Source organism: Alexandromys fortis, unplaced genomic scaffold (assembly GCF_014885135.2).
Source record: "Alexandromys fortis isolate MF-2015 unplaced genomic scaffold, M_Fortis_MF-2015_v1.1 scaffold_17, whole genome shotgun sequence".
NCBI lineage: Eukaryota > Metazoa > Chordata > Mammalia > Rodentia > Cricetidae > Alexandromys > Alexandromys fortis.
The window spans coordinates 4,079,475-4,104,909 of NW_026067896.1; the positions used below are offsets into that span (position 1 = coordinate 4,079,475).

At 43.3% G+C, this 25,435-nt stretch overlaps 1 protein-coding gene across 2 annotated transcripts in view; it reads right to left on the reverse strand.

Moving 5' to 3' along the window:
• Positions 1-20,600, reverse strand: part of Azin1 (antizyme inhibitor 1) — a 30,332-nt gene extending 9,732 nt beyond the window's left edge. Inside the window, exons 1-6 of one of the 2 annotated variants that reach the window (XM_050161742.1) lie at positions 20,193-20,600; positions 16,162-16,299; positions 8,834-8,979; positions 4,286-4,481; positions 3,185-3,358; positions 1,367-1,539 (exon numbers count right to left, since the gene is read on the reverse strand). In XM_050161742.1, coding sequence (XP_050017699.1) covers positions 1,367-1,539; positions 3,185-3,358; positions 4,286-4,387 — 449 coding nt within the window. In that variant the 5' untranslated portion in view covers positions 4,388-4,481; positions 8,834-8,979; positions 16,162-16,299; positions 20,193-20,600. The remainder of the gene's footprint in view (positions 1-1,366; positions 1,540-3,184; positions 3,359-4,285; positions 4,482-8,833; positions 8,980-16,161; positions 16,300-20,192) is intronic. The other variant, XM_050161739.1, reaches the window with a different exon arrangement.
• Positions 20,601-25,435: the final 4,835 nt, after the last annotated feature.

The window sequence follows — 25,435 nt, forward strand, 5'->3', positions numbered from 1 at the left end:
AGCACATGTGAAGCCTGAAGGTTGTAGGAAGTGTGTTGATTATGTTGCCAGTGTTCCCAAATCCAGCGGTGGATGAATCAAGTGAACCTAATGAAAAACAATCCTGTATAGAGAAAAAACTAGCAATTAGGGCCTACAGCATGACGCTTGCACGGATGGGATTTTGGAAAATGCAGCAAGTTAAAACTCTGTTGTAGCGGCAAGAATGTCAGTTGGGCTCTGTAATGAAAGATGACATTACTTCCAAATGAAGTCATTCAGTTCATGAATCCACCAAAAAAGACTAAATTGAACAGCAATGCCATCAGGGTCTTTCAATAAAAATAGCAGGGTTTTTTTTTTTTGTTGTTGTTGTTTTGTTTTAAAATTATCAAAGTTTCCAGATTTTTCTAGCTAGCTAATCCTTAAATCCCTCAAAGCCTAGGTTTCTAATGAAAAAGCTAGAACATTTTAGTCACTGAATACATATCCCAACACCATCCCTGATTCATATCTAGTGATTTCTTTTCAACCACTAACTACTAACAACTAAGACTTAGACTGACTAAATATTAGCAGGAGTTAAATAATGATCAGATGCTAAAAAAGCTACAAATGCATAAAAACTTTATGTAAAACTCTTCCCAAGGAGTTCTGATGAATGACTCCTGATTAGAAAGCAAGACTTGATAGAAGTTAATTATTTTCCTTACAGTTAGAATCAGCTGTCAAACAATGCATACACTAAGCCAAAGTCATCTCCTGGAGATCACAGGGCATACCCTTTTCAGAAAAACAGGGTTTCTCTATAATTTTTCCCAAAGGCCTTTATCCAGAGGTTTTCAAGGTAATAAATGCCTGAACACCACTAAAGCCACCAAGTTAGACCAGTGGTTAACCTTCCTAATGCTGTGACCCTTTAATACAGTTTCATGTTGTAGCAATCCCCAACTATAAAATTAATTTCATTGCTTCTTCCTTACTGTAACTTTAGTACTATTATGAATTATAATGCACCCCTGTGAAAGGCTGTTTGACAACGCGCTCCAAGGGGTCATGACCCACAGTCTGAGAACCACTGAGTTAGACAAACGATATATAAACTTTCAGGAACACACATAGCTATGGCCTTAATTTGATGACAACACCAAATTTTCTTCCATGAGCTAATAAGTCATATCCCAGAATGCTTCACTGTTTCTCAAGTCCATAAAAAAGGATCAAAAGTAGGCAGAACATAAAATGCTGTTAGCATTTTTCATAGATTCTAAATAAGGTGAAGTTACAATAAATAGCACTGGCTCTGCCATTAACGCCCCCCTCTCTGGGGGACGAACTCTAATACTAATCAGTGACAACATTTTCAAGCACTTAGGTACACACTTACTTGGCATTTGGGTGATTCCTTGCAATTTTCTTTAATTCAATTTCATTGTCACATGTCATGATATTTATTCCAACTTTTGCTGCATACTTTATCTGAGACACTTGCTTACAAGGACTTGTGTAAATGATGTTTTCCGGAGACACACCCAATTCTTGCACTAGAGCCATTTCATTCTGTAAAAGATTTAACGCTATCATTTATTTAACAGTAAATTTTAAATTACTTTTAAGTACCGTATCCTATTTCTCCTGCCAATGCTGAGGACTGAACTACATGCCTTCTAGACAGTTGGTTAATATGTCACAGAATTCACATACTGGTAATGCTTCCCTACCCTGTTTTTTTTTTAAAAAAAACAAACAGGGCCAGACCGTGGTGCCACACGCCTTTAATCGCAGCTCTTGGGAGGCAGAGGCAGGCGATCTTGTGAGTTTGAGGCCAGCCACGTCTACAAGAGATAGTTCCAGGATAGGCTCCAAAGCTACAGAGAAACCTCCAAAGCTACAGACTCCCACGGGTGCACTGCGGGACTTGCAAACTCCCATACATAAACACAATCAAATCTAAAAACACGATGATTTAGTGTATGTGTGCTTGTGGCGAGTAGAAGTGTCCACAGAAGCCAGATCCACTGGATTTCCCGAACTAGGTAATTGTGGGCTGCTGGGTGTTGGGGATCAAACTCAGGTTTCTCTGCAAAAGCACTATTAACCGCCATCTCCAGCCCCACAAAAATCTTTTAACAAGAACAATCTCATAGTTTACAAATATTTACTATCGTCAGAAGTATCTTAGAACAGGACTGGGGATGTAGCTCAGGTGTTATAGAGTGTTTGGTTAATTAACATGTATGAAGCCCTGGGTCTAATCCACAGAACCATATAAATTGGATGTGGCAGCCTATACCTGTCCCTAGAACCTGGGAGGTTAAAGCAAGAGGAACAGAAATTCAAAGCCATCGTCAGTGACATAGGAAGCTTTAAGACAAGCTTGAACTACAGATCCTGTTTCAAAAGGAAAGTACAAAAAGACAAAGAGAAGACAGCCTAAGAATGAAGAAATTTTGTTTTGAAACAGGGTTTCACCCCCCCCCCACGTTGGCTCAAACTCACTATGCTGCTAAGACCAGTCTTGAGAGTGATCTGTCTCAAAAAATGCTGTGATTAAAGGAATCAAACATCACAGTCAGCTATAAAAACACTGCTATTCTTGAAGAGGACCTAGGTGTGAGACCCAGCATTCACTATTTGGAAGCTTACACTCTTCCAGAACTCTACTTCTAGAGAATCTAACACCCACTTCTAGCCTCTATCGGTACCAGGCAAACAATGTGACACATACATAGAGACAAAAATATTACATAAGTAATAAAAAAACTTCCCTTTCATCAACATAGCTGAAAAATTAACAGGCTATTGTCTAATGTCCATGGTGGTTTGAAAATAAAAGGAATGGCACTATTAGGAGGTGTCACTGTGGAGGAGAGAGAGCTTTGAGGTCTCAAATATGCCCAAGCCACGCCCGGTGAGACAGCCTGCTTCCTACTGCATTCTGATCAAGAAATAGCAAGCACCATGTCTGCCTGCACACTGCCATGACCCACCATGGATTAAACCTCTGAACTCTACGTAAGCCACCATAATTAAATGTTCTCCTAAAAGCTGCTGTGGTCATGGTGTCGCTTCACTCCAACAGAAAACCTTTAAATAGTTGTTTAAAAACCCAACATCAAACTTCTTACATTTGATCTACTGGTGAATGTAGCTAGGAGTTAGCAACTTTAAAATGATGCTATTGGTGGAAAGGAGAAACACTTACTTTGCTGGAACAAGCAAATCCAGTTCCAAGAGCTGCCAAGATCTCAAGTACAGCTGGAGCGGAATTGCACTTCACTGTGTAAAATGGCTTTATCTGAGCCACCACATTCTGCCACTGACTGTGCTTCTTCACGATCTTCCCAAGATCCCCCACAAAAAAAGCATTTTTTCCTGTCTGTTAAGGATAAAGAGAAAGGGGAAAAAAAAAAAAAAAACAACAAAACCCACTGCATTTAATTAAATAGTTAAGGGTACTTCATTAACTACTCCACGACATTAATGTCAAACAGAAAGGAAGTGGTGTTTCTTTCTACCTGACCTGAGAAAAGCAAGTAACTAATGTCATCAGATTTGATTAAGAGTCCCTAACAATAGGGTGAGAATGAATGGCCTTTGTTTTCAGGAGTTCCTAGCATCATCAAGTGCCACTTCCCCTCAAGCACCCCATGACAAAGACAAATAAGTGAATTTTGCTAGGAGACTTAGTCATATTTGTGAAGCTTCTCTCTTCCTCTCCTCTCCTCCCTCCCTCTGGTTTTTTTTTTTTTTTTTTAAATTGGTTTTTCAAGACAGGGTTTCTCTGTGTTAACAGTCCTGGCTGTCCTGGAACTCACTCCACAGACCAGGCTAGCCTTGAGCTCAGAGAAGTGCTGAGATTACAGGCATGTGCCACCATCGCCTGGCTGGTACTTTTACTGAAAACTAGAGCAATTTTAAAACTCTGTGTTCTCCAAGTTTGCTGAAATCCTGCTGGGTAGCAATGGCATATGCCTTTAATCCCAGCACTCAGGATGAAGAAGCAGATGAGTTCCAGGACAAAATAAGGTAACAAAACTTTGCAACACTATTCACATAAATACATGGAAACAATCAAATGAAAACAAACGACTTCATGTGTTGATAAACAGGGTTTGTTGCAGTGTGCTGAGATAGTAGATCATAAACCACAGTAAGTGATCAAATTCTATCAACATACGCAGGCAAAAACATCTAAAACTAAAGCTGCAAAAATTAACTGGACCAAGTCATTTTATTAGACCAATGTCTGAGAAACACAATCAATAATCTGTTTTCAAGTTTGGAAACATGATCACACACTTACCAGGGTATGTTCATAAACATAGTTATCAATAACATCTCCAAGGTTTGTTCCTTCATCCAACAGGCCAACGGAGTAGTTTGCATCGTCAATAAATCCTTTCATCTCAGCCGTATTCCACAAAGCCGAAAGTCATAAACCAGGAAAAACAAGAGACGGGCCACGAAGCCTATGTCGGGTCCTTAGAATATGCAACAAACTGTCAAAATAGAAGTTAGATCGAATTTCGCATTACTTCCATAATTAAGACGTGGTGTATTAAGAGTGAGTTACTAAAACTGCCAAGGGCTTAATTTTTTTAAAATATTTATTTATTTGTTATGTATACAATGGTCTATCTGTGTGTATGCCTGCAGACCAGAAGAGGGCACCAGACCTCATTACAGATGGTTGTGAGCCACCATGTGGTTGCTGGGAATTGAACTCAGGACCTTTGGAAGAGCAGGCAATGCTCTTAACCACTGAGCCATCTCTCCAGCCCCCAAGGGTTTAATTTTGTGAGGAGTCTGTGGCCCACTGGACCTTTAATATTTTAAAGGTAAATTAAACGAAGTACAGTGCCTGCTGGGTAAGCATCAGAGCCTGAAGCCTCATCTCCAACACCCATTGCAATGCCCACTGCAATAACAGATGCAAGCAATCCTAAAACTGGGGCAGCAGTCAATCTATTAAGGGGTAAGCTCTGCATTTAGAAAGAGAGCTTATCTCAAAGACAAAAACAGGTAATGACTGAGTAAGATACCCAGTGTTGATATCTGATCCACACAATCACACCCATGTCTACACACACAAAAAAAAAAGGCCAGATATACAGGTATATAAACCCAGCACTGTGAGGAGGAGACAGTAAAGATCAAGAGTTCAAGAGTAACTTGATGGTGGCAGTGGTGGTGGTGGCGCATGCCTTTAATCCCAGCACTTGGGAGGCAGAGGCAGGCGGATCTCTATGAGTTCGAGACCAGCCTTGTCTACAAGAGCTAGTTCCAGGACAGGCTCCAAAAAACCAGAGAAACCCTGTCTCGAAAAACAAAACAAACAAACAAACAAAAAAAAAGAGTAACATTGGCTACTTAAATTCTTATCTCCCATTACCACAAAAATGCAGATAAAACATTTAAAGTTCAATAAAACTTACTAAAAAGGCAGTCCCATAACATGTTATATGACCTAACACTGTAAAGTAAGTGTGGATACTTGTAGCCACCATGAGTTCCAGTACAGTCAAAGCTATGTAGAGTCCCTGTCTCAAACAAACAAAGTACAGATGCTTGTATTCTAATAAAATTCTAGACACTTGGGCTTGGTAGCTCATGTTAGTAATTCCAGCACTTGGGCACTTGGAAGGCCAAGGTAAGAATGATTACCATGAGTTTCAGGCTAGCCTAGACTGTACAAACAATGAGACACTTTCACAAAAACTTGCACACATAGGCAAAAGGAACAATTACAGGTAAGGGACACCCTGAAACTATCTAAGTTGCACCCTCAAGTTAAATGGTACTCTTACAGCTATATAGGTCACTTATAAGGTGCATGTGACTTGGTGAAATTATTTAAGAGGCACCAAACCCCCTGGTTTTGAGTGATGTCATTTAGTAACTTCTCAAACAGTAGTTGTGACAAGCCCCAGCATTTGAGAGGTAACAGTAGCAGGATCCTAAAGTTCTTCCTCAACCACTTAAGTGAAGCCAGCCTAAAAGACCCTTGTCTAAATAATAAAACACACAACATATGTGTGTGTGTGTGCATGTACAATTGCTCTCTAAAACTGAACTGTCTAAAATGCAAAACTAACTCTAGGTCATAGCTGTGAGGAGGCACCCACCTATATTCTCAGCTCTTGGGAACCTGCTAGTCTGAGGCCAGGAAGGAGTACACGGTAGCTAGCAGAGATACATTAGATGCTGCTTTTTATTTTCATAAAACAGCCATAGTTGGTACAAGTCAGGTACTGTATATGAACCTTGCCATATTATATAGACTAGGTTAGCCTCAATTTTAAGAAGGGCTTTCAGGATAAATCCTCTTCTGACTCAAACAAAAATAAACCTTTACTCTTTTTCTGGGTTCAGGAAAATAATTCTCCGGGGCTGCATACCCTGACAAGAGCTGGGACTTGTGTCCTTAGGTTACCACAGGAAATGATTAGGTTACCAACATGGCACACTAATTATGGACACTGAGCTACCTCTCCCTGCTCTTGTCCCCCCTGCCTACCTTCTACAGATGCACCTCCATACACACAGGCCCTTTCTACTGAGAAGGAATCAATCTTAGGTAGAATACCTGGACACCTTTGTTGATTTAAGGGTGATGACCTGCTTCCTGCTGGCACTGAAAACGGTAATTAAGAATTCAACAGAGAAACAGCACAAAGACCAAAGTCCAAGGGATCACTAATTACAATAACTAATGACAGGGTTTAAGAGATCTGCCTACCTGCAATTTAGCATCAAGAATATGGAGAATTCAGTTAGGTGGCGGCACGTGCCTTTAACCCCAGCACTTGGGAGACAGAGGTGTAGGTGGATCTCTGTGAGTTTGAGGCCAGCCTGGTCTACACAGCCAGTTCCAGGACAGGCAGGGCTATACACAAGAGAAACCCTGTCTCGAAAAACAAAGAACAAACAAACAAACAAACAAAAAAACCCCGAAAAACAAAAAAAATCTGCTCTTCCAGAGGGCCCACATTCCCACTCACAAGTGTCTGTAACTCCAGCTCCAGGAGATCTGACACCTTCACACCAATTCGTATAAAATAAAATAAAAAGTTAATTAAAAAAAAGCTGGGTGGTAGCAGTGCATTTTAATCCCAGCTCTCAGGAGACAGAGGCAGGAGGATCTCTGTGAGTTTGAGGCCAGCCTGGTCTGCAAGAGTTAGTTCTAGGACAGGTTCCAAAGCTACAGAGAAACCCTCCCTCGGGAAGGGGAAAACAAACAAACAATCTGAGACAAAACAAGACAGACTTGGACAGCCTTTCTCGGGTACTTGGTTCCTTCTGCTACTCCTCCACCCCCACCCCAGGGCCCCATTTTAGAGACCACCTTGCCCATTAACCTGAACACAGTTCATTCAATAGCTCTTAGGAGTATCAGCAGTATCTTAGGAGTATTAGCAGTATCAGCTTTTTTTTTTAATAAAATCAATTACTCACATTAATAAGCTGTACTATTAGTGAAATTTCATGACACAATTAACACTCAATTCAAAGTTGGAAGGCACTATAACATTCATTTTCAAGACAACAACACTCCGTTCAGTAAACAAATCTCCTGTATAAGATGCGCGTTTCACAGTAGAGAGAGACCACAGCCTAGACATTCTCTAAAGGATGTTATACTAGGACTGGAATAAATCTGTTCATTGAGACTAGATATTTAGGCTAAGCACAGACTCTTTTAAACAGCGTAACTCCAGCTAGAAGATCAATTTTAGGGATATCATCAACCAAACACCAAAGCAATGAAAGAGATGAGTGCCAAGGTAAATAATAGAAAGAGTAAGGTAAGGAACTTCCAATGAAGTTTACATTACTTGGCTGTCAAACAGCCAGCTTCATATACTAGCCTCTCTCTCTCACACACATCTTGGGCATAGGCTGCCTAAAGCTGCTAGAAGGAAGGCGTGCTGACACCCCCTTAATCCTGACACTCAGGAGACAGAGGCAACCCGATCTTATTTATGAATTCAGGCTGTGAGGCTTGATTGCAGCAAGCAACTTTAGTTGCTAAGCAATTTTCTTTATTTTAGTAGAAATACTTTTAAACTCTACTCTCATAAAAGACAAATCTTTTTTTAAGTGTTTTTGTTTTTTAAGAGGCATTAACAATGTTAAAGCCAGGTATGATAGACCACACCCTTAATCCCAACACTCAGCAGAGGCAGGCAGATCTGTAAATTCAAGGCCAGCCTGAGGCCTGTAGAGACTCTAGAAAACCAAAGACAAAAACAAGCAAAAGAGAAAAAAAAAAAAAAAAAAACCAAAGAAAGAAAATAAACGTTCATGTGGTGATAGGAAGTGGGAATAGTTCATACCACGGGTGGGAAAGTACAAGTTAATCCTTCCCAAAAAGCTGTTTTCTAAACCTTCCCATTCTTTTCACAAGAATAAACTTGCTGGGTGTGCTGGTCTGAGACAGGAAGGTTAAACTGAGTGAGCAGAGGGCACATACAGCAGGACCCAGAAGCCCAGAGCAGTTACTAGGAAACATTCTCTAGTCACTACCATGCTGAAAGCTATCAGCAACTAAAACCTTTATTAAAGTCTGATTGAATAAAAGCTCATTTAGTGTTGCTGAAATCACAGTACTACTTTTGTAAATAATTTCCTTTGAGCTCACTGCTAAAAAAAAAAAAAACTATGTAATATGTCTTATTTCCACCTGTGTGTTGGTGTTTTGAGAATACACTTTCCACGAAGAAGCTGCCAAAAGAAACAATGGCTCAGAGAACCACACTGCTCCCTGGAGTCCAACATGAGGTGACCGAGTCCTCACGCTCACTTTCAAAAGTGAAGGTTGTGGCAGCTGGGCACTTGCCGTGTTACACACCTGCTACAAAGGCTTCTATGGTTGATTGCACTTCAGAAGAAACTGATACATCTTTCATATAATCACAAGATAATTCTGGCAGCAACAGCCCACTTGACACCAGGCTGGATGAATATGAGTCTTGGGTTTCTGAAGTGAAGACCTCCCTGGAAGTAGAACAGGGAGAGCTGAAAGGTTGAGAGTATTGTTTTGCAGACACCTAATCAGGAAGCTTGACCTTACTAAAAAGGCCAACCACTTCTCAGCAGGATCTTTACTCACTCAAATGGAAACAATGTCTCTGAAATGTAAACAGCTACAGTTGCTGTACAGTGCCTAACTGCAGCCATTTCTATTTTTCTTCACTTAAGCACTAGAGGGCTCAACTTTAAAAATACCAAGGGTGTCTAAGCCCCTCCCTGCATTCCACCTGCAACAGAGCCTGTTACTTACCACACAAGGTAACTTTGGAAGAATCCCGTCTAAAAACTACTAGGAGAGGCCTCTACAGGATGACTGGCACTATAACCTTCAGGAGGAGAAAAAGCACCGGGAAGCTACATACTAAAGAAGGTAGCCAAGAAGCTCCCGTGGGAGATAAAAGTTCACAGTACTTTTGTGATAGACAGACCGAAAACAACCTGCATGGGGTACTCATGAGATCCAGAACAGGGTTTGCCCTCAACACACAGTAACTGGAAAGCTAATAATGACAATAAAAACAATTTTCCAGGGATGAAACAATTCACTATGCCTAGACAGAAAACATTTCCATAAAGAGTTATATTAAAAGAGAACAAGAAAGAGCAGGAGATATGAGGGAAGGAAGGACTAAGGAAATGAGACCAACTTACTTCAAACTCTAAGATAACTCACAATAAACATTAAAAAATCTGTTAAAAGATTTGTATTTTGCCAGGACTGGCAGTGAACACCTTGATCTCAATACTTGGAGGACAGGGGAAGGCAGGATCTCTTCAAGGTCAATCTGGTCTTCATCCATCTTTTTTTAAAACTGTGTGTCCATGTTTGTATTTGTATGCACACATGAGCATATGCCTATGAAAACCATTGGACCCTGGAGCTGGAGACGCACACTGATATAAAAGCTATCTCACACAGTTGCTGGAATCTAATTCACATTCCCTGAAAACAGCACTAAGTGCTGTAACCACGGAGCAATACCTCCAGTTGCCCTCGTCCCCCTTTTTTGGATTTATTTTAAGCTATGTATATATGTGTCTGTGCACATGAACAATGGTGTCTAGGAAGGCTAGAGAGAACTGGAATGCCCCAGAGCTGGAGTTACAGGTGGTTGTGAACTAGTCACAGGTGCTTTCTGGAAACCAAAATTGGGTTCTCTGCAAAAGCTCTAAACTGCTGAGCCATCTCCCAAGCTTCAAATAATAAAATACCTTAATGATAAAATAATGGATTTTTAGAGTCATGTTATACTTATACATGTAGAATTGCTGCTTAAATGTATGCTACTTTATAGTATGGTACAAGTGACACTATCCTGAGGGTGGTAAACTAGACAAGACGTTCATCAGTCAGGGGCACATAACTACAACTATTAAGATTTTGAGTGGCAAATAGTTCAAATCTTTTACTTGTTTTCCCATTAGTACTAACATATACATAAGGGATATGTCCAACTCAGAGCTCTTCAGGAGTTATTAGGACAAAACTGTTCATTCAGAAGACTATCTCAGGACTATTATGGCATTCATGTCCAACATGCATACCAACCTACTTTTGTTCACAACAAATTTAACATGTTAATTATGCTGCACTAGACTACAAGCTAAGAAAATACAGAGAGCCAGACATAGTGGCACACAACTTTAATCCAGTACCAGGAGGCAGAAGCAGGTGGATCTCTGAGAGTTTGAGGCCAGCTTATCTACACAGGACATCCACGTTACATACAGAGACGTCTCAAAACGGCAAACAAACAAAAAGCAAAAAAGGAAAACACCCATTTTAATTCTACTCATCATTGAGTGTATACATGCCATCATGGACGCTGGAGAGCCAATTTGTTTCCTCCACCTTATATGGCTTCCAGGGATTGAACTCACACTACCAGGTTTGCTTTGCTTCTCAGTGGCAAGGACCCTTGTCAACTAAGCCATTCAGTGCACCAGTCCAAAATTATACTTATTATAACGCATTTATTTATTTATTTATTTATTTATTTATTTATTTATTTATTTATTTATTTATTTAGTATGCACTATTCTGCCTGCAGGCCAGAAGAGGGCACCAGATCTCATTACAAATGGTTGTGAGCCACCATATGGTTGCCAGGAATTGAACTCAGGACCTTTGGAAGAGCAGGCAATGCTCTTAACCTCTGAGCCATCTCTCCAGTCCCCCTTATTATAACTTTTTACAAACTGAGTGAGATCTCTGCAATAATCATTACATCTTGCTCAGCAAGAACTAAAAATTTAATTTACAACATACAGTCAATACTAGTTTCAGTCTACATGACCATAGTCATACGATGCCCCATCTTAAAAATGTTTAACTAAAAACCCAACTAGAATATACAAGAATATACAACCTCACACCCTTACAAGCCAGAAAAACCTGAGGGAGTAACCACAGCTGCATTGAGTCTGAGTGTGATAATCACATCAGTGTTAGCAGTCGGTTAAGTTCATTCATAGTAATTATCCTGGAGTTCTAGAACAGCAGACAATAGAGTGTTCCAAAAACTAAAAAGTAACACCATTCCACAGCATGTCCTCAATAGACACGTAAGACTACTCCTGCCATAAAGTAACAGTATTTATTACCAGAGAAAAAGCCAAAATTCTGCTTCTGGCTCAATCTAGTGGCACATGCCTACAGGTGGATCTCTAAGAGTTTGGGGCCAGTTTGGTCTATATAGCAAGTTCCAGGCTAGTCAGGATTACATATAGAAACTCTCAAAAACAAAACAAAAGAAACCTGCTTCAATTAGCATGCTAACAAATTGCAAACATTAGCATGGATGACCCTGAAATATTATTACTATAAGGCTAACTGGAAAATGGTCATCTCAAAACAGCCAATTTACCTAGCCTTTACATTTTCAAAGCTTTTCAAACATTTTCAAATCTTTCTTCGAACATAATGCCTTATTTTTTTTATAATTTTTAATCACTGATTAATCGCTCAAAAAATTTTTGGTAGAGGTAATCAGGAGAAAACCCCAAACCCAAAAACAAGATCAGCTCAGTAAAAAGTGTGGTGAAGCACTGGTAGTCATCATTAATTCCTCCATCCCAACTATCCTCCTCTGAGAACTGCTCAACCCCCTGAAAGGAGTCTGATAGATTATGAGGTGCATGCCTGTCATTCCAGCACTTAGGCTATAATCTGAAGTTCAAAAATCAGCCTTTTGGGGGGCTGCGGGCTAGGGAGACTGACATACTGTGTGAGAATATCTAGTTTTCAGATACTTAATGAAATAAACAAGCTTAAAATAATGGCTGACTCAAAACCTTATCATGAAGCCAGGTATGATGATATAAGCCTATAATTTCAATACTTAGAGGAGTTTGAAGCAGGAGTCAGTAATTTCCAGGCAAGCCTTGGGTATAATAGCGGTACACCCCCTCCTTCCCAAACACACACACCCCAAACACACTAAAGGTCAGGGAGAAGAGAAAACCCATCCTGATGCCCAACCATGGCGTCTATAATACCTGCACAAAAGATCCCAAAGGAGACAGCTCAGAAACATTTCTTACAGTCACATATTTAGCAATGTTATGAGGTATTTCCAGGAAACCAGTGTTTTAAGTTCTCCCAATAGTTTCCTGATATTTTGTGGCTCCCCAGAAGATTCATCCTAGGATCCCAGTGTCCAGTGACACAAATTATCATACACAAAGATACTGTACTTCTGAGAGGTACCATATTTGTTATTCTAGTGAAACCCTTGAAACAATGTCTTTCCAAACTTATTAACTTGTCAAATTTCAGCAGTCATGTGGTACATGTTAGATATTATGTATCAGCTTACAAGAGAGCAACAGCAACTCTCTGTATTTCTAAAGGAAAATTCACGAACATTAACATTAAATAAACAATAAAAATTGCGTCAAGTCAGCACAAATTTAGGTCAAGTTTTTCTCCCAAATTAGTTGGCTATCCAGATGGTGTGGCACTTGCAGCAAGCCTGACATCTATGTTCAATTCTCAGGACCACATGGGGGAAGGTGAGAATCAGCCCCTACAGGTTCTTCTGTCTGTGGCACATCTCCACATACACACATACCTCAATAAACAAATTTAAGTATTTTTAAAAGGATAAAGAACAGACGCTATACAGTGCCCTCTAACTTTCACACATACTATCTGCACATCCTATTCTACAATCTGTTAAATCTTCTAATAGGTTGGCAATATGATTTCTCAAGAACAGGTACTTGCCAGGCAAGCCTGGTAACCTAAGTGATTCCCAGGGTGGAGAGAAGATTGAGGTCAGTTGTCCACTGACTATAAATGTGTAACAGCACGTACACCCCCCCCCAACTCCCACCACAAAATGTAAATATGAATAAACGATCTTTTAAAATTCCAACTGATCAAAAGTAAAAGTGGCAATCAGACCCACTTCAAAAGACATCTATTTTCTACTGCTGAGATAAGCTCTTACTGTTATGGAAGACCTTGAGCCTCCAAATACTCTGCACCAAGTATCTTGGTGCCAAAAGATACTTAAAAATAAACCAATTTAAACCAGGTGTGGTGGCACACGCCATTAATCTCAGTACTCAGGAGGCAGAGGTTAAGTGGATTTCTGTGAGTTGGAGACCAGCCTGGTCTCCAGGACAGCCAGGGATGTTAGAGAAACCCTGTCTCAAAAAAACATGAAGCAAAATAACCTTGGGAGAAACATTTTGATAATAAATCAAAAGCAGACCAGATTAAAATTAATAGAAATTAAAAATGTGGCTTGGAAACAATTTGGTAGCAAGCATGCTATTAAGTTGCAAACAAACCACTAAACAATGCAGACTGATGCTTCAGGTTGTTGAATTTTCACAATTATTACCCATACCAATATAAGGAATACATAAATAAAAGAAAAACTAATGTGCCTACTTAGAACCAAAAGAACTAGTCTAAGCAAGGTTTGGTGACACAGGCCTGTAATCCTAACAGTTGGGAGGTTGAGGCAAATGAGTCTAAAATTATTATGAATGAGTCAGGGTCTTATGTAGTCCAGACAAGCCACAAGTTCCTGATCAACTCTCTACCTTCCAAATTCTCAGACTGTAGGTGTGTTCTAGAGCTATACTTAGAACTCTAGAACATTTTCATTCAATCTATTTTCCCAAATTTATTTTATAATGAAAATAAAGAAGCAATGCTTTAAACTGGGCAGTGGAGGTGCATGCCTTTAATCCCAGCACTTTGGAGGAAGACGGGCGAATCTCTGCGTTCGAGGCCAACCTGATCTACAGGGGGAAGTCGCAAGACAGGCTCCAAAGCTACAGAGAAATCCTGACTCCAAAAAGTCAAAAAAGAAACACTGCTTTGACCTTAGTTTTCCTGAAATTTTTCTCTTTTTTCAAAGAAATACTTTATTGGCCGGGAGGTGGTGGCGCATGCCTTTAATCCCAGCACTCGGGAGGTAGAGGCAGGCGGATCTCTGTGAGTTCGAGACCAGCCTGGTCTACAAGAGCTAGTTCCAGGATAGGCTCCAAAACCACAGAGAAACCCTGTCTCGAGAAACAAAAAAACAAAAAACAAAACAAAAAAAAAGAAATACTTTATTGACTACACTGCAAGGAGTAATGAGCTAGGCAATAGCTTGAAAACTGCCCCTCCTGAGATCTTTCTAGTGCTGTTTCTGCCCATGTAAAACCTATCTCAGTTTCAAAAACCAAATTTCAATTCCATAAAATCTAGGGCATTAATTATCTGTATGTGCGGGTCACTGTGTGTACACAATTTACCAGAGGTAAACGTCAAGTATTATTCCAACAGAACCTCTCATGGAACCTGGGGCTTATCAACTAGGCCTGTCCTGTCTGGCTGACTGGTCAGTGAGCCCCCAGTACTAGACTACAGGTGTGAACCAGTTGGGTATGTTGGGGTACACCCTCAATCAGAGCACTCAGGAAGCAGAGGCAGGTGGATCTCTGTGAGCACAAATCCAACTTGGTCTATTTAGTGAGCTGTAGGCCACTCAGGGCTACACAGTGAAAAAACACCTTAAAAAAAAAAAGACAGATAAATGAATTTCTCAAATTTAAGCCACAGTTTACTGAGGAATTACATTTTATACAATGGCTCAAGTCTTAAAATAATCCACACATACAAAACTAAGTAGCCAAAAAATAACCTTGGCCATCTCAAATGAGGCATGCGGGGACTCTCAGGCATCATCTTTTAGAAAAGGCTCCTATACCATTAGTTTTCTACAAACTTAGAAGAAACCATCTTATGAATGAAAAACTCTTCAAAAAACAAAACAACTTTGACTGGCAGAATGATCATTACTAGGAAGACATGAACTAAAACTGCTTTCCTACCCATCTCAAGCTTTCCCATGGGGGACGGCCCAGGTAAATCTGAGCCCTGGAACACACCTGGTAGAAGGAGAACACTAAATCCTACACGCTGTCCCCTCACGTCTCATATACTCTTCTGGCTCCAGTGCTGGCATACACACACACACACACACACACACACACTAAAGGGAGTGCTTTACTAACATGTCTTTGATACCAGCAACTATTAACTCAGAGCAGCACATGTGTACAGGAAGCCCTGGATTCAGTTAAGTAAGTCTTCTGACTCTTTTTGGATTCAGCCAATACTCATACTTGCTAAGAAAATGATTGAATATAATAAATCCTAAAGTCAAAATTCACTTTGCAAATTATAGTAAAACCCAGACTAGTACAATTCCAAAAAATATTTTTAACTTTTTACTCGTGTGGATGTATATGTATGTACATGTGCACCTCTATGTATAAGTATGTACACAGGTATGAATCTATGTATGAGTACGTGCACAGGTATGATGGGGCCAGGAGGCCAAAATGGGAAGACAGACCCTCTGAAGCTGGAGTTACAGGCCGCTGTGAGCATCCTAACCACTCCAGACCCCAGCACAATTTCCTAATACACTAAATATAGTAGTATTATTATTTATTCAAGAAAATGTTACAATGATCCTATCATTGGTAAACAATGTACACAGCCTTACCAGTCACACCTGAAAGTAATCTCTAACTTAAGTTTGTAAAGTCCCAAGAAGTAGAGACAATTTCAAATTCTGAAAAATACTGACAATATTTCAATTTTATTAAGGTCTCAGGTGTGAAGATACTTACATGGACAAGTTAGGAGATGGAACCCCCCTATCATCAGCTAGGTTCCCAAGGTGGCTCAGCGTTGAAGTCGAACTGCTCTCTATACAGCACTTCTCCTAGGCCTTCTGGGTAGTTGTATACTCGGTCAGAAAGTTCGCCCTAAAGAAATAAAGAAAAGTAGAAAAGTTCTGTTTTAAAAATTAGGTTGCGCTTCAAACAGGTTAATTTAAATGACTTAACAGATGAAGTTTATTTAGTAGTGTTCTATTAAAGTGGCATTCTAGCTGTGCATGATACCGTGTAATTGTGATTCCCAAACTCAGCAGGCTAAACAGGATGACAACTTTGAGTTCAAGGCCATCCTAGGTTACATAAGACAAGATCTGTCTAAATGACTTTAAATGCGTAATGTTCTAGCACAGTATTGGAACTATCTGGAATACCTTTTAGGTTAAGTTCAAATTATCCTTTGCTACAAATCCCCACTACAATACTAAAAAGCTTTATGAATGGAGGAGGACAAGGTGGCATACACCTGTGATCCCAGCAGCTGTGGAGGCAAAGGGACCAGGAACCAGGAGTTCAAGGTCATCCATTATCAAAAAACAAGAGCCTGTTTTTTTTTTTTTTTTTGAGGCTGTCTCAAAAAAAAAAAAAAAGTAACTTGAAAAGCTCTGGGCAAGTTTTCCTCCTCACATCTAATCCCTCTAGATCCATTTTATTATCCCCAGAAGTAAATGAATGTGAAGCTTGGCACACTAGCTTTAGAAAGTCACCCCAATAACCGACTGGATGGTGTTAAGATTTAGAGGTGCTATACACACCTAAAATCAGAAACATTCTGATTCTTCAAACACCTAATGTTAAAACAACTAAATCATGCTGAGAATCAGGTAAAATTCTTAGCTACCCTAAGGAATGGAACAGTTACCCTGGATGAGACGTTGTCTTCACATCTTACTCACAGCTATGCTGAGGCTCATGGCAACCCAAGACAAACACTCAGAGACACTGGACAGTAAACCTTAGCCTTCGCGACATCTACACTCTCTCACTTAACAGAGCTACCGCTGGGGAATAAGCTCCAAAGACATTTTAATAGATAACAAAAGTGGTCGTGCTGTGGTGGTGCACACATTTAATCCCAGCACTTGGCAGGCAGAGGCAGACTGAGCTCTGTAAGTTTGAGGCCAGCCTGATCTATAAGAGCTAGTTCCAGGACAGGCTCCAAAGCTACAGAGAAACCCTGTCTTAAAAAAACCAAAAATAAAAAATAAAATAAAATGAAATAAAAGACACCAAGAATGGAACCCAAGGTAAGATGGACATTACACACAGGGTAAATAATGCACATGCTTATCTGGAAGGAGAGGCATGAAGAATGGTGAGTGAAATGTGGATGAAAGGCAGGAGTGGAAAACAAATGACTAGCCAGGCAGTGGTGGCTCATGCCTTTAATCTCAGCATTCAAAAGACAGAGGCAGGCTGAGTTCCACCTACCCCTGAGTTCTAGGACAGCTGGGGCAACGCAGAGAAACCCTGTCTTGGAAAGCCAAAATGGAGGAGGAAAGAAAAACACCTGACTATCATTTATAATGATTTGTGTAAATTAGGGAGGTAGAAATGAGCTGAGGCCACGTCGCCTTAGGCTGGCCCTGGAACTCTTGTGGACCCAAAGGTGACACTGAATCCTCACCCTTCTGCCTCCTTTCCCAAGCGCTGAGACTACAAATGGACGGCAGGCAGGATCACAGGTGTGCACCTACTCACTGGGTACAGGCTGACAGGACATCAGAGCTTTTGAGTCTAGGCAAGCACTTGACCAACTAAGATACAAATCCAGGCCCGCCTTGGTTTTCAGAGTTTCTCTGTGTAAAAACCCTGGCTGTCCTGGAACTTACTTAGTAGACCAGGCTGGCCTTAAACTCAAGAGATCCGCCTTCCTCTGCCTCCCAAGTGCTGGGATTAAAGTTGTCAGCCTACCTTGTCCTTTTTGACACTACTCAAAATTGTTTTTCTCTTGGCATCTTTACAAATGTTACTATTATCTTTGCAACTTTTCCAAAAATTGGTTTATTTTTAATTTACACAATTCAGGAACAACCTATTGATTAATATACAAAAAACATGCTAATTAAAAGTCTTTTACACAAAAGAATGTGTTTCAATTGATTCCATTTAAGTTCTTTGATTTAAAAACAAAATAACAACAAAATGGAAGACCAGATAGGCCTCCACAGAAACAGATATGGAAAAAGCTTTGTGGAGTGTTAGCAATGTTCTATATTTTCACAGTTTAGATTATAGAGCTTTCTCCCCTCTTTGGACACAGGATTTTGCTATTATGTGGCCAAGGGTGGCTTCAAAAACTTCCTGGATCTGCAGGTACAACCCTCTGTATCTATCACTTCTTTGTTAAAACTCAAACAGAAGCCAGACTTACTTAAACCTGTAATCCCAGCACCAGGCTGAGGGGGGAGAGGTAAATTCGAGCTCAGTCTGCTCTACAAAGTGAACCCTGTCTCAAAGAACAAAAAAATTACACAGAACAAGATATGAAAAATTTACTGCCAATTTTAAAAAATCAGAGCTGTATTTAATATATGGAAATACTAAAGCTGCAACAGAGATCAGTAAAACTGTTGGATAGTAAGACAAGCACTGCCCAATGTTAGCTGGGGGTCTAAGTTGGACTTGCCACTCTGATTTCTTTGTTAAGAATCCTATTAAAACCCTGGGAGAGAAATAAATTGATTATTTGATTATAGATTGATTATTATCTACAATTTTATTTCAACATTCTTTCCTACTTAACGTGAACGCCTCACGCCTTATTGGCATGGCCAGTACAAGCATGTTCTCGTGTGTCAGACCTATTTCTGCCAGGCTAGTTCACAGTCCACATAATCCTTAGCTGAGCACTCAGGAAAGGGAAAGAGTTAATCAGTTCCAACCCAGACTGAGCAGTAAAACACAGCAGAACACGGAACAACCTAACAGATCCACCACAAGATCCAAACACCCCGAGGCAGGAAACGGTGTCCCCCCCCCCCCCCCCCCCCCCCCCCCCCCCCCCCCCCCCCCCCCCCCCCCCCCCCCCCCCGCCGCTTCGTTTCTTAGGCAGAAGGACACGCGTTCAAGATAAATGACACGGTTAAAACCCGTCTTCGTCATCACTAATTGCTGGCAGCGAACGTTGTACTTGATAAGCCGCATCCACCTACCCTTCGCCCTCTTTCTGCCCCGCGATCACGGCGAGGACCCGAAAACGAAGCCATGGTGACTAATCTCCAGGCTCCAGGAGGTGACTGGGGTAAGTGAAAGCCACCGGACCCAATCAGGAGAGCCGCAGGGGCGGGGCAGCCGCGCCGAGGTTTCCAGAAGGGGCCAAAGGCCTACCCGCTCGCTACTTGACACCCGGGCTTCCCCGCCGCCGGGCCCCGAGTGAGGTCAACTTTCCTCCAGCAGAGGGGGACCGCGCTCTCCGAACCACCCCCCCACCTCACCCTCCGCCCGCAAGAATCCAGCCTCCTCCCAGCTGTCACCAGATGCCGGCTCGAGGCCCGCCCCGCTCCATTCATAACCCGGCGCCCAGGCCGCCGCAGCCCAACGCCTAGCCGGGCCACTCGGCGTCACGGCCCCCGCGACGGGCGCGGAGACCCGGACGGGGAGGAGGGGAAGCGGCGGGACCCTGACCCCTCGGGGCTTCGCCGCTGGGCCCCCTCCCCGGAAACAGCAATGCACCACGGGAGTGGGGTGGGGGCCCGCATGCCGCCGGGCGGGGACGGCGACCCCTCCCCGAGCGCAGGCCCCACGCGCACACGCCCCCTCGCCCAACCGCGGCGGCTGCCGGCGGCCGCCCAGATCGCCAGGTGTCCGGCCCCACCGCCGGAGCTCTACCCGGGCCACCGCCACACACGCCGGCGGCCGCCATGTTCGAGGCCGCCGGCTGCGGGGCAGGCACTGGGGGGGGGGGGACGACGACGGGACAGCCGGGAGGCGGCGTGGCCCGACCCTCCCGGCCTCCCTCCCTCCCTCGGTCCGGTACTCACGTGAGATAACGGCCCAAAGAGTCGGGTAAAGCGTCTTCTCTTTTTCGGCGGAATTTTTAAAGAGGGATGTGGTTACCTTGAGCAGAAATACCCAAGGCGGCCTGGGCCATAGGCTGCGGGGACGACGTGGGGGGAAACGCGCGGCACCGACACCAGCTGAGCAGCAGCGGCGGCGGCAGCCGAACGGGAGAAAAGGGAGCGGCGCGAGAGGGGGAAAGAAAAAAAGAGGAAAGGCGCGAACTGCGTGGGGCGGGGAGAGAGGATTCAGCCTCGTCACACCGCAGAGCAGCAGAGCGAGAAGGATGAGGAGAGCGGAGCAGGCGACAACCCGGGGAAGAGAGACGGAGAGAAAGAGAGGCGGAAGCACCGCAGCCAAGAGTTCAGCCAGAGAGTGTGGGAAGGCGGCGCTGGAGACGCCAGTATTTATAGTCAGGGGCGGGGCCTGCCTACGTCACAGACGGCCGGGCCGCCGCGCGCGCGGGGCAGGGCCGGCCGCCGCCGGGGACTGTGGGAGGGGCGGAAGAGGAAGGCTCGCCTGGCGCAGTTTACGGGACCGTAGGGCGGGGACCGCCGGGGCCTGGCAGGTGCTGGCCAGCCGGTCGCTTCCCGCCCTCGCGCGGCCCTCCGCCCCCCCCTTCCCCCGAGCGTGCTCGGAGACGCGTGGGCGGGGCCGAGGGCTAGCAGCCCGCCCGACGGCCGAGCGCGCCCCCGCCCTAGCGGCGCCTGCGCTCCACGCGAGCGAAGCGAGCGAGCGGGCTGGCGGGCGGGCTGGCGGGCGGGCGGGCGGGCGAGAGATCCGCTTTGTGAGCCCCGCGGCTAGTCCGCGCTGGCCGCTGCCTTGGGGAGCCTACGGGGGCCTCGGCTGGGCGACACCTGCCTTTCAGGGGAGGGAGGCCGGTGAGCGCCATCACTGCGCTTTCTCCGTGCCGTGCGGCTCCCTAGGTTGTGTGGGAACCGGGGACGGCACCTGGGGACTGTATTCCGGGGGAGAGGTTCCCGCCTCTCCGCGGGATGCGGAGCTCCTTTATGGAAGCGAGTTTCCCGTGGCCAGCAAGGACCAGCCCGGTGTAGTTACAGAGGCTTTGGTCGCGCCACAGTGTTCCTCAGGGGTTCTCGTGTTGCAATGTGGTGCAGTAGAATTTTTTTTAAAGTGTAGCTGTTCTTTGTCTTTATTTTCAAAAGGGTTGTTGCAGTCAGACCCAGCCCTATTAAAGCGGGACGAGCGTTGAAGACATTGCGGAAGTTACACGACTTTAAGGCACACCTCTTTAACCTCCTGTATTTCCCTTTTGCAGTCATTTTTATTTTTTCATTCTTTTGTTTCTCAAGAAAGGGTTTCTCTGTAGCCCTTGCTGTCCTGGAACGCTCTTAGACCAGATTTGTCTTGAAGTCGATTTCCCACTGCCTCTACCTCACAAATACTGGGACTAAAGGCATGTGCCACACCTGGCTTTTCTATTCTTTAATAAATAATAAATCTTATTACCAAATCTTGATGCCCTATGTGGCTTTTAAGTTGATTTTTTTTAATTTCTGTTGGTTTTTTTTTTTTTTCTCGTGCGCACGTTTGAAAGCCATTTCTTAGGGTTAAGGGTTAGCTCAGTGGTAGGAAAGCACAAGGCCCTGGGTTCAGTCCCCGTGCGGGAGGGAGAGAACAAAATACAAGCCATTTCCTAGTTGGAAGTGTGGAGTGAATCCCTGCCCTTGGAAAGCAGAAGATGGTGGGTCTCTGTGTTCAAGTCCAGCCTGGTCTAAAGAGCAAGTTCCAGGACAGCCTGAACTACATAGTGAGACCCTGTCTCAAAAAGGCAAAACAAAGGCCATTTTAGCCCTAGCTGTCAGTCAGTCCTCCCCTGCTAAAGCTTCTAAAGCTTGCAACTCCAGACTCAGCACAAATGAATGGGAGCGGATGGGCAGGCAGGGTTGTAGCATGTAGCTGAAGCTGACCTCCAGTTTAACCAGTCTCTTTCCTCGACTCTAGGGCTGAGATTCCGGGCCTGTGCCATGTCTGTGATGCCACTCCAAGGTTAAGATCTGTTAGAGCCCTTCTTTCACTCCGTTTATCGTGTAAGGGGCACAGTGATTAGCAAATCATCAGAATGGAAAGGAAGAGGCAGATCTGGTAAAGCCAGAGCGTTTCAGAGGTGGAGAGCATTTTAGGTGGGAGTTGGGAGCTGTGGGCTCAATTCCTGAGTTTGTTTTTCCCTATTTTTCTTGACATAGCTTTCTCTTTCCTCCTCCTACCCCTCCCCTCCCCTTTTCCTTTTTTGAGACTGGATGCTAATATGTAGCCCATGCTGGCCTTGAATTCATGTCAATTCTGACTTAACCTCTAGAGTACTGAGATTCGAGGTGATGAACCACCATGCTCAGCCTCCTGCACTTTTGGTAACTTCTGATCCTTTAGAACACAGCAACTTCCCAAGGAGGCTCCTCCCCCTGAACACACCATTTGATACTTTCTTACAATCGAGCAGAAGTAGAACATGTATAAAACAACCAAATTGTTGGCAGATCCCAAGGCAAGTGTTGCAAGGACCTAAGGAAGGAGGAAATAACACAGCTAACTGAAGGAGTTTCCTAGGAAACGGTTCCGAGTGAATCCTGGGGCTTATGTTCCAGGGAAGCAGGATCCTGAGAGCCAGTGTTCTGGCAGAGGAAAGGGTGAGACGAGGTACAGAAACGGTAGGTTGAAGAACTATGAGCAGCTTTTCTGCCTCCACTTTAGAGGCATGGCTACAGAGGAGAATGAAAAGTACCATTAAGGTGAGATGAAGAAGGGATCAGAATCCGGCCTTCATTCTAGAAGCATTTTAAATAGGGGCAATGTAGACTAACATACTCACAGTGTCAAGGTCCTCAGCCTCCATTTCCCCACTGATGGGATTATAGGAGCATACCACCATATCCAGGGAAAGACATGTTTCTAAAGATTACTCAGTGGATTGCAAATGATAGACAGCTTGGCAGACCAGGTGTGGGGGCACATGCCTGTAATCCTAGCACCAGGAGGGTAAAAAAACAAAGGTTGCCACAAATTTAAAATCAGCTCTAGTCCAGCCTGGATGATGGGCAATCCTCCTGCAAAGAAAAGAACCCCTGATTCAGGTAGTGTCCTGGAAATGGGGAGACAGAGCCTTTCACTTGAGAGTTTGGGGGTCAGTATAGACACAACTGAAGTGTTTCAGTGCTTAGGAGATGGAAGATAAACATACCATCTAGAGAAACACTAGCAGGAACGGCCGTGGCAGAGAAGGCCAAGAGGACTGGCCAAGGAACAGAATTAGAATTGTGAAAACTCAAGCCACTTAGGAGCAGGGTGTGCGCTCCCGTATGGAAGGAGTTGTCATATCCCTGAAACGGTGAAAAGGGGCTTAGTGTTAGCAAACGAAATAATATTGATAAGCTCCAACCTCATGTTGTTTGGATTTTTATCACATAGGCATTGGGAAAGACAATTTTGAGGCTGGAGAGATGACTTATCGGTTAAGAGCACTAACTGCTCTTCCAGAGGACCCAGGTTCAATTCCCAGCACCCACATGGCAGCTCAGAACTGTCTGTAACTCCAGTTCCAGGGGAATCCAACACCTCACACAGACATACATGCAGGCAAACACCAGTGCTCATGAAATAAAAATAAATCATAAAGTGAGCACAAAAGTGTTTTTAAAAAGTTATCCCCAGCCGGATGGTGGCGCACACCTTTAATCCCAGCACTCAGGAGGCAGAGGCAAGCAGATCTCTGTGAGTTCGAGACCAGCCTGGTCTACAGAGCTAGTTCCAGGACAGGCTCCAAAGCCACAGAGAAACCCTGTCTCGAAAAACCAAAAAAAAAAAAAAAAAAGTTATCCCCATTTTAAAAAATACTACAAAAGTGGGAAGAAAAAAGACTTGAGTCTTGACAGGGAGAGCATGTGAGAACCAAGTACAGTCGTTAGTGGAGAAAGGGTCTGAGAAGTTACTCGAGGCTTTCCACTGCACAATTTCAGTGAAGTGGGAGGGCAGGAGGTTGCGGAGGTTCAAGGGATGAACAGCTGAAGTCGGGAAAGTTGACCTCTCCTGTGTAGGGTACTGAACTAGGGCCTAACCCAACATTTACACCAGGAAGGATTCAGCAACATTAAATGAAACCATGCAGCCATGTAATGAGTACATGTATATTCCAATTGAAAGAATAATGTTACCTTTTAATGAACACAATAGAAACTTGAAAATTGTTCAACATTGGAATAGACAACATAGTAGAGAACTAACGGACTGATAGCTATCTAATGAGAACAGCATTCTTAATTATGTCTGAGGTCTGGGATTTGGGTTATTTTGCCAAGTCAGGTTACTCATACAGAAATCCAGAGGTAGTGCCAGAGAAAATATTATTAAATGGAAAGCCCTAAGGTTAAAATCATAATTACCTCCACACTTAGATCATTCTGATCCATTGATTCAAACCTACTTGCTTTTGTGCCAATAGAAAGGAGTAAAAATGAATTTATAGACAATGGTAAGTCACTCCGAAATAGGTAATAGGTAAGCCTAAAATCACTGGCCTCTAATAGAAGTCTCATGTAGTCACATAAGTAAACGTGACCAATAGTAATTGAGAGAGGGGGAAAATCAGTTAATGAGAGCTGTGGTTTGAATACTTAAGCCCCAATGAAGCAGTAGTAGGAGGCGGGGCCTAATGAGAGGTGATTAGATCGTGCCGCCAAGTGACTGGATGAACTCCATTGTGGAGGGAACTGGTTCCTTCTAAATGAGCAAGTTCAGGTCCCCACCCCCTTCCTCTTACTCTCCAGACCTCCTTATTCTATTAGGAGATCTCATGGCAAGAGTGTCGTTATTAGATCCCAGCCCCTCCATCTCAGGCTTCCCAACCTCTAGAACTATGAGTCAATACATTTCTATTCATTATGAATTATCAAGTCTTTGATATTTTTTGCTATAGCAACATAAAACAGGGCAGTCTCAGAAGTTAAGGCCAGCCTGGACTATATAGCAAGACCCTGTTGACTGGGGGGGGAGGGGTCTTAATGCAGATTTTTATTTCTAAAGAAATACTAGAGTATTCCCTATTCTATAGAAATGAAGAATGTACACATTTTGAGTAAAATGTTTACATCTGACACATGAGGGCAGGATCTGCAACTGAGAGGTAAACATTGTTTAGTCTGGACAAGCCCCACGTCAAAGCCTCAGCCCTGCGAGCAGCCATCCAACCAAAAAACAAACAAAGCCAGAAAAT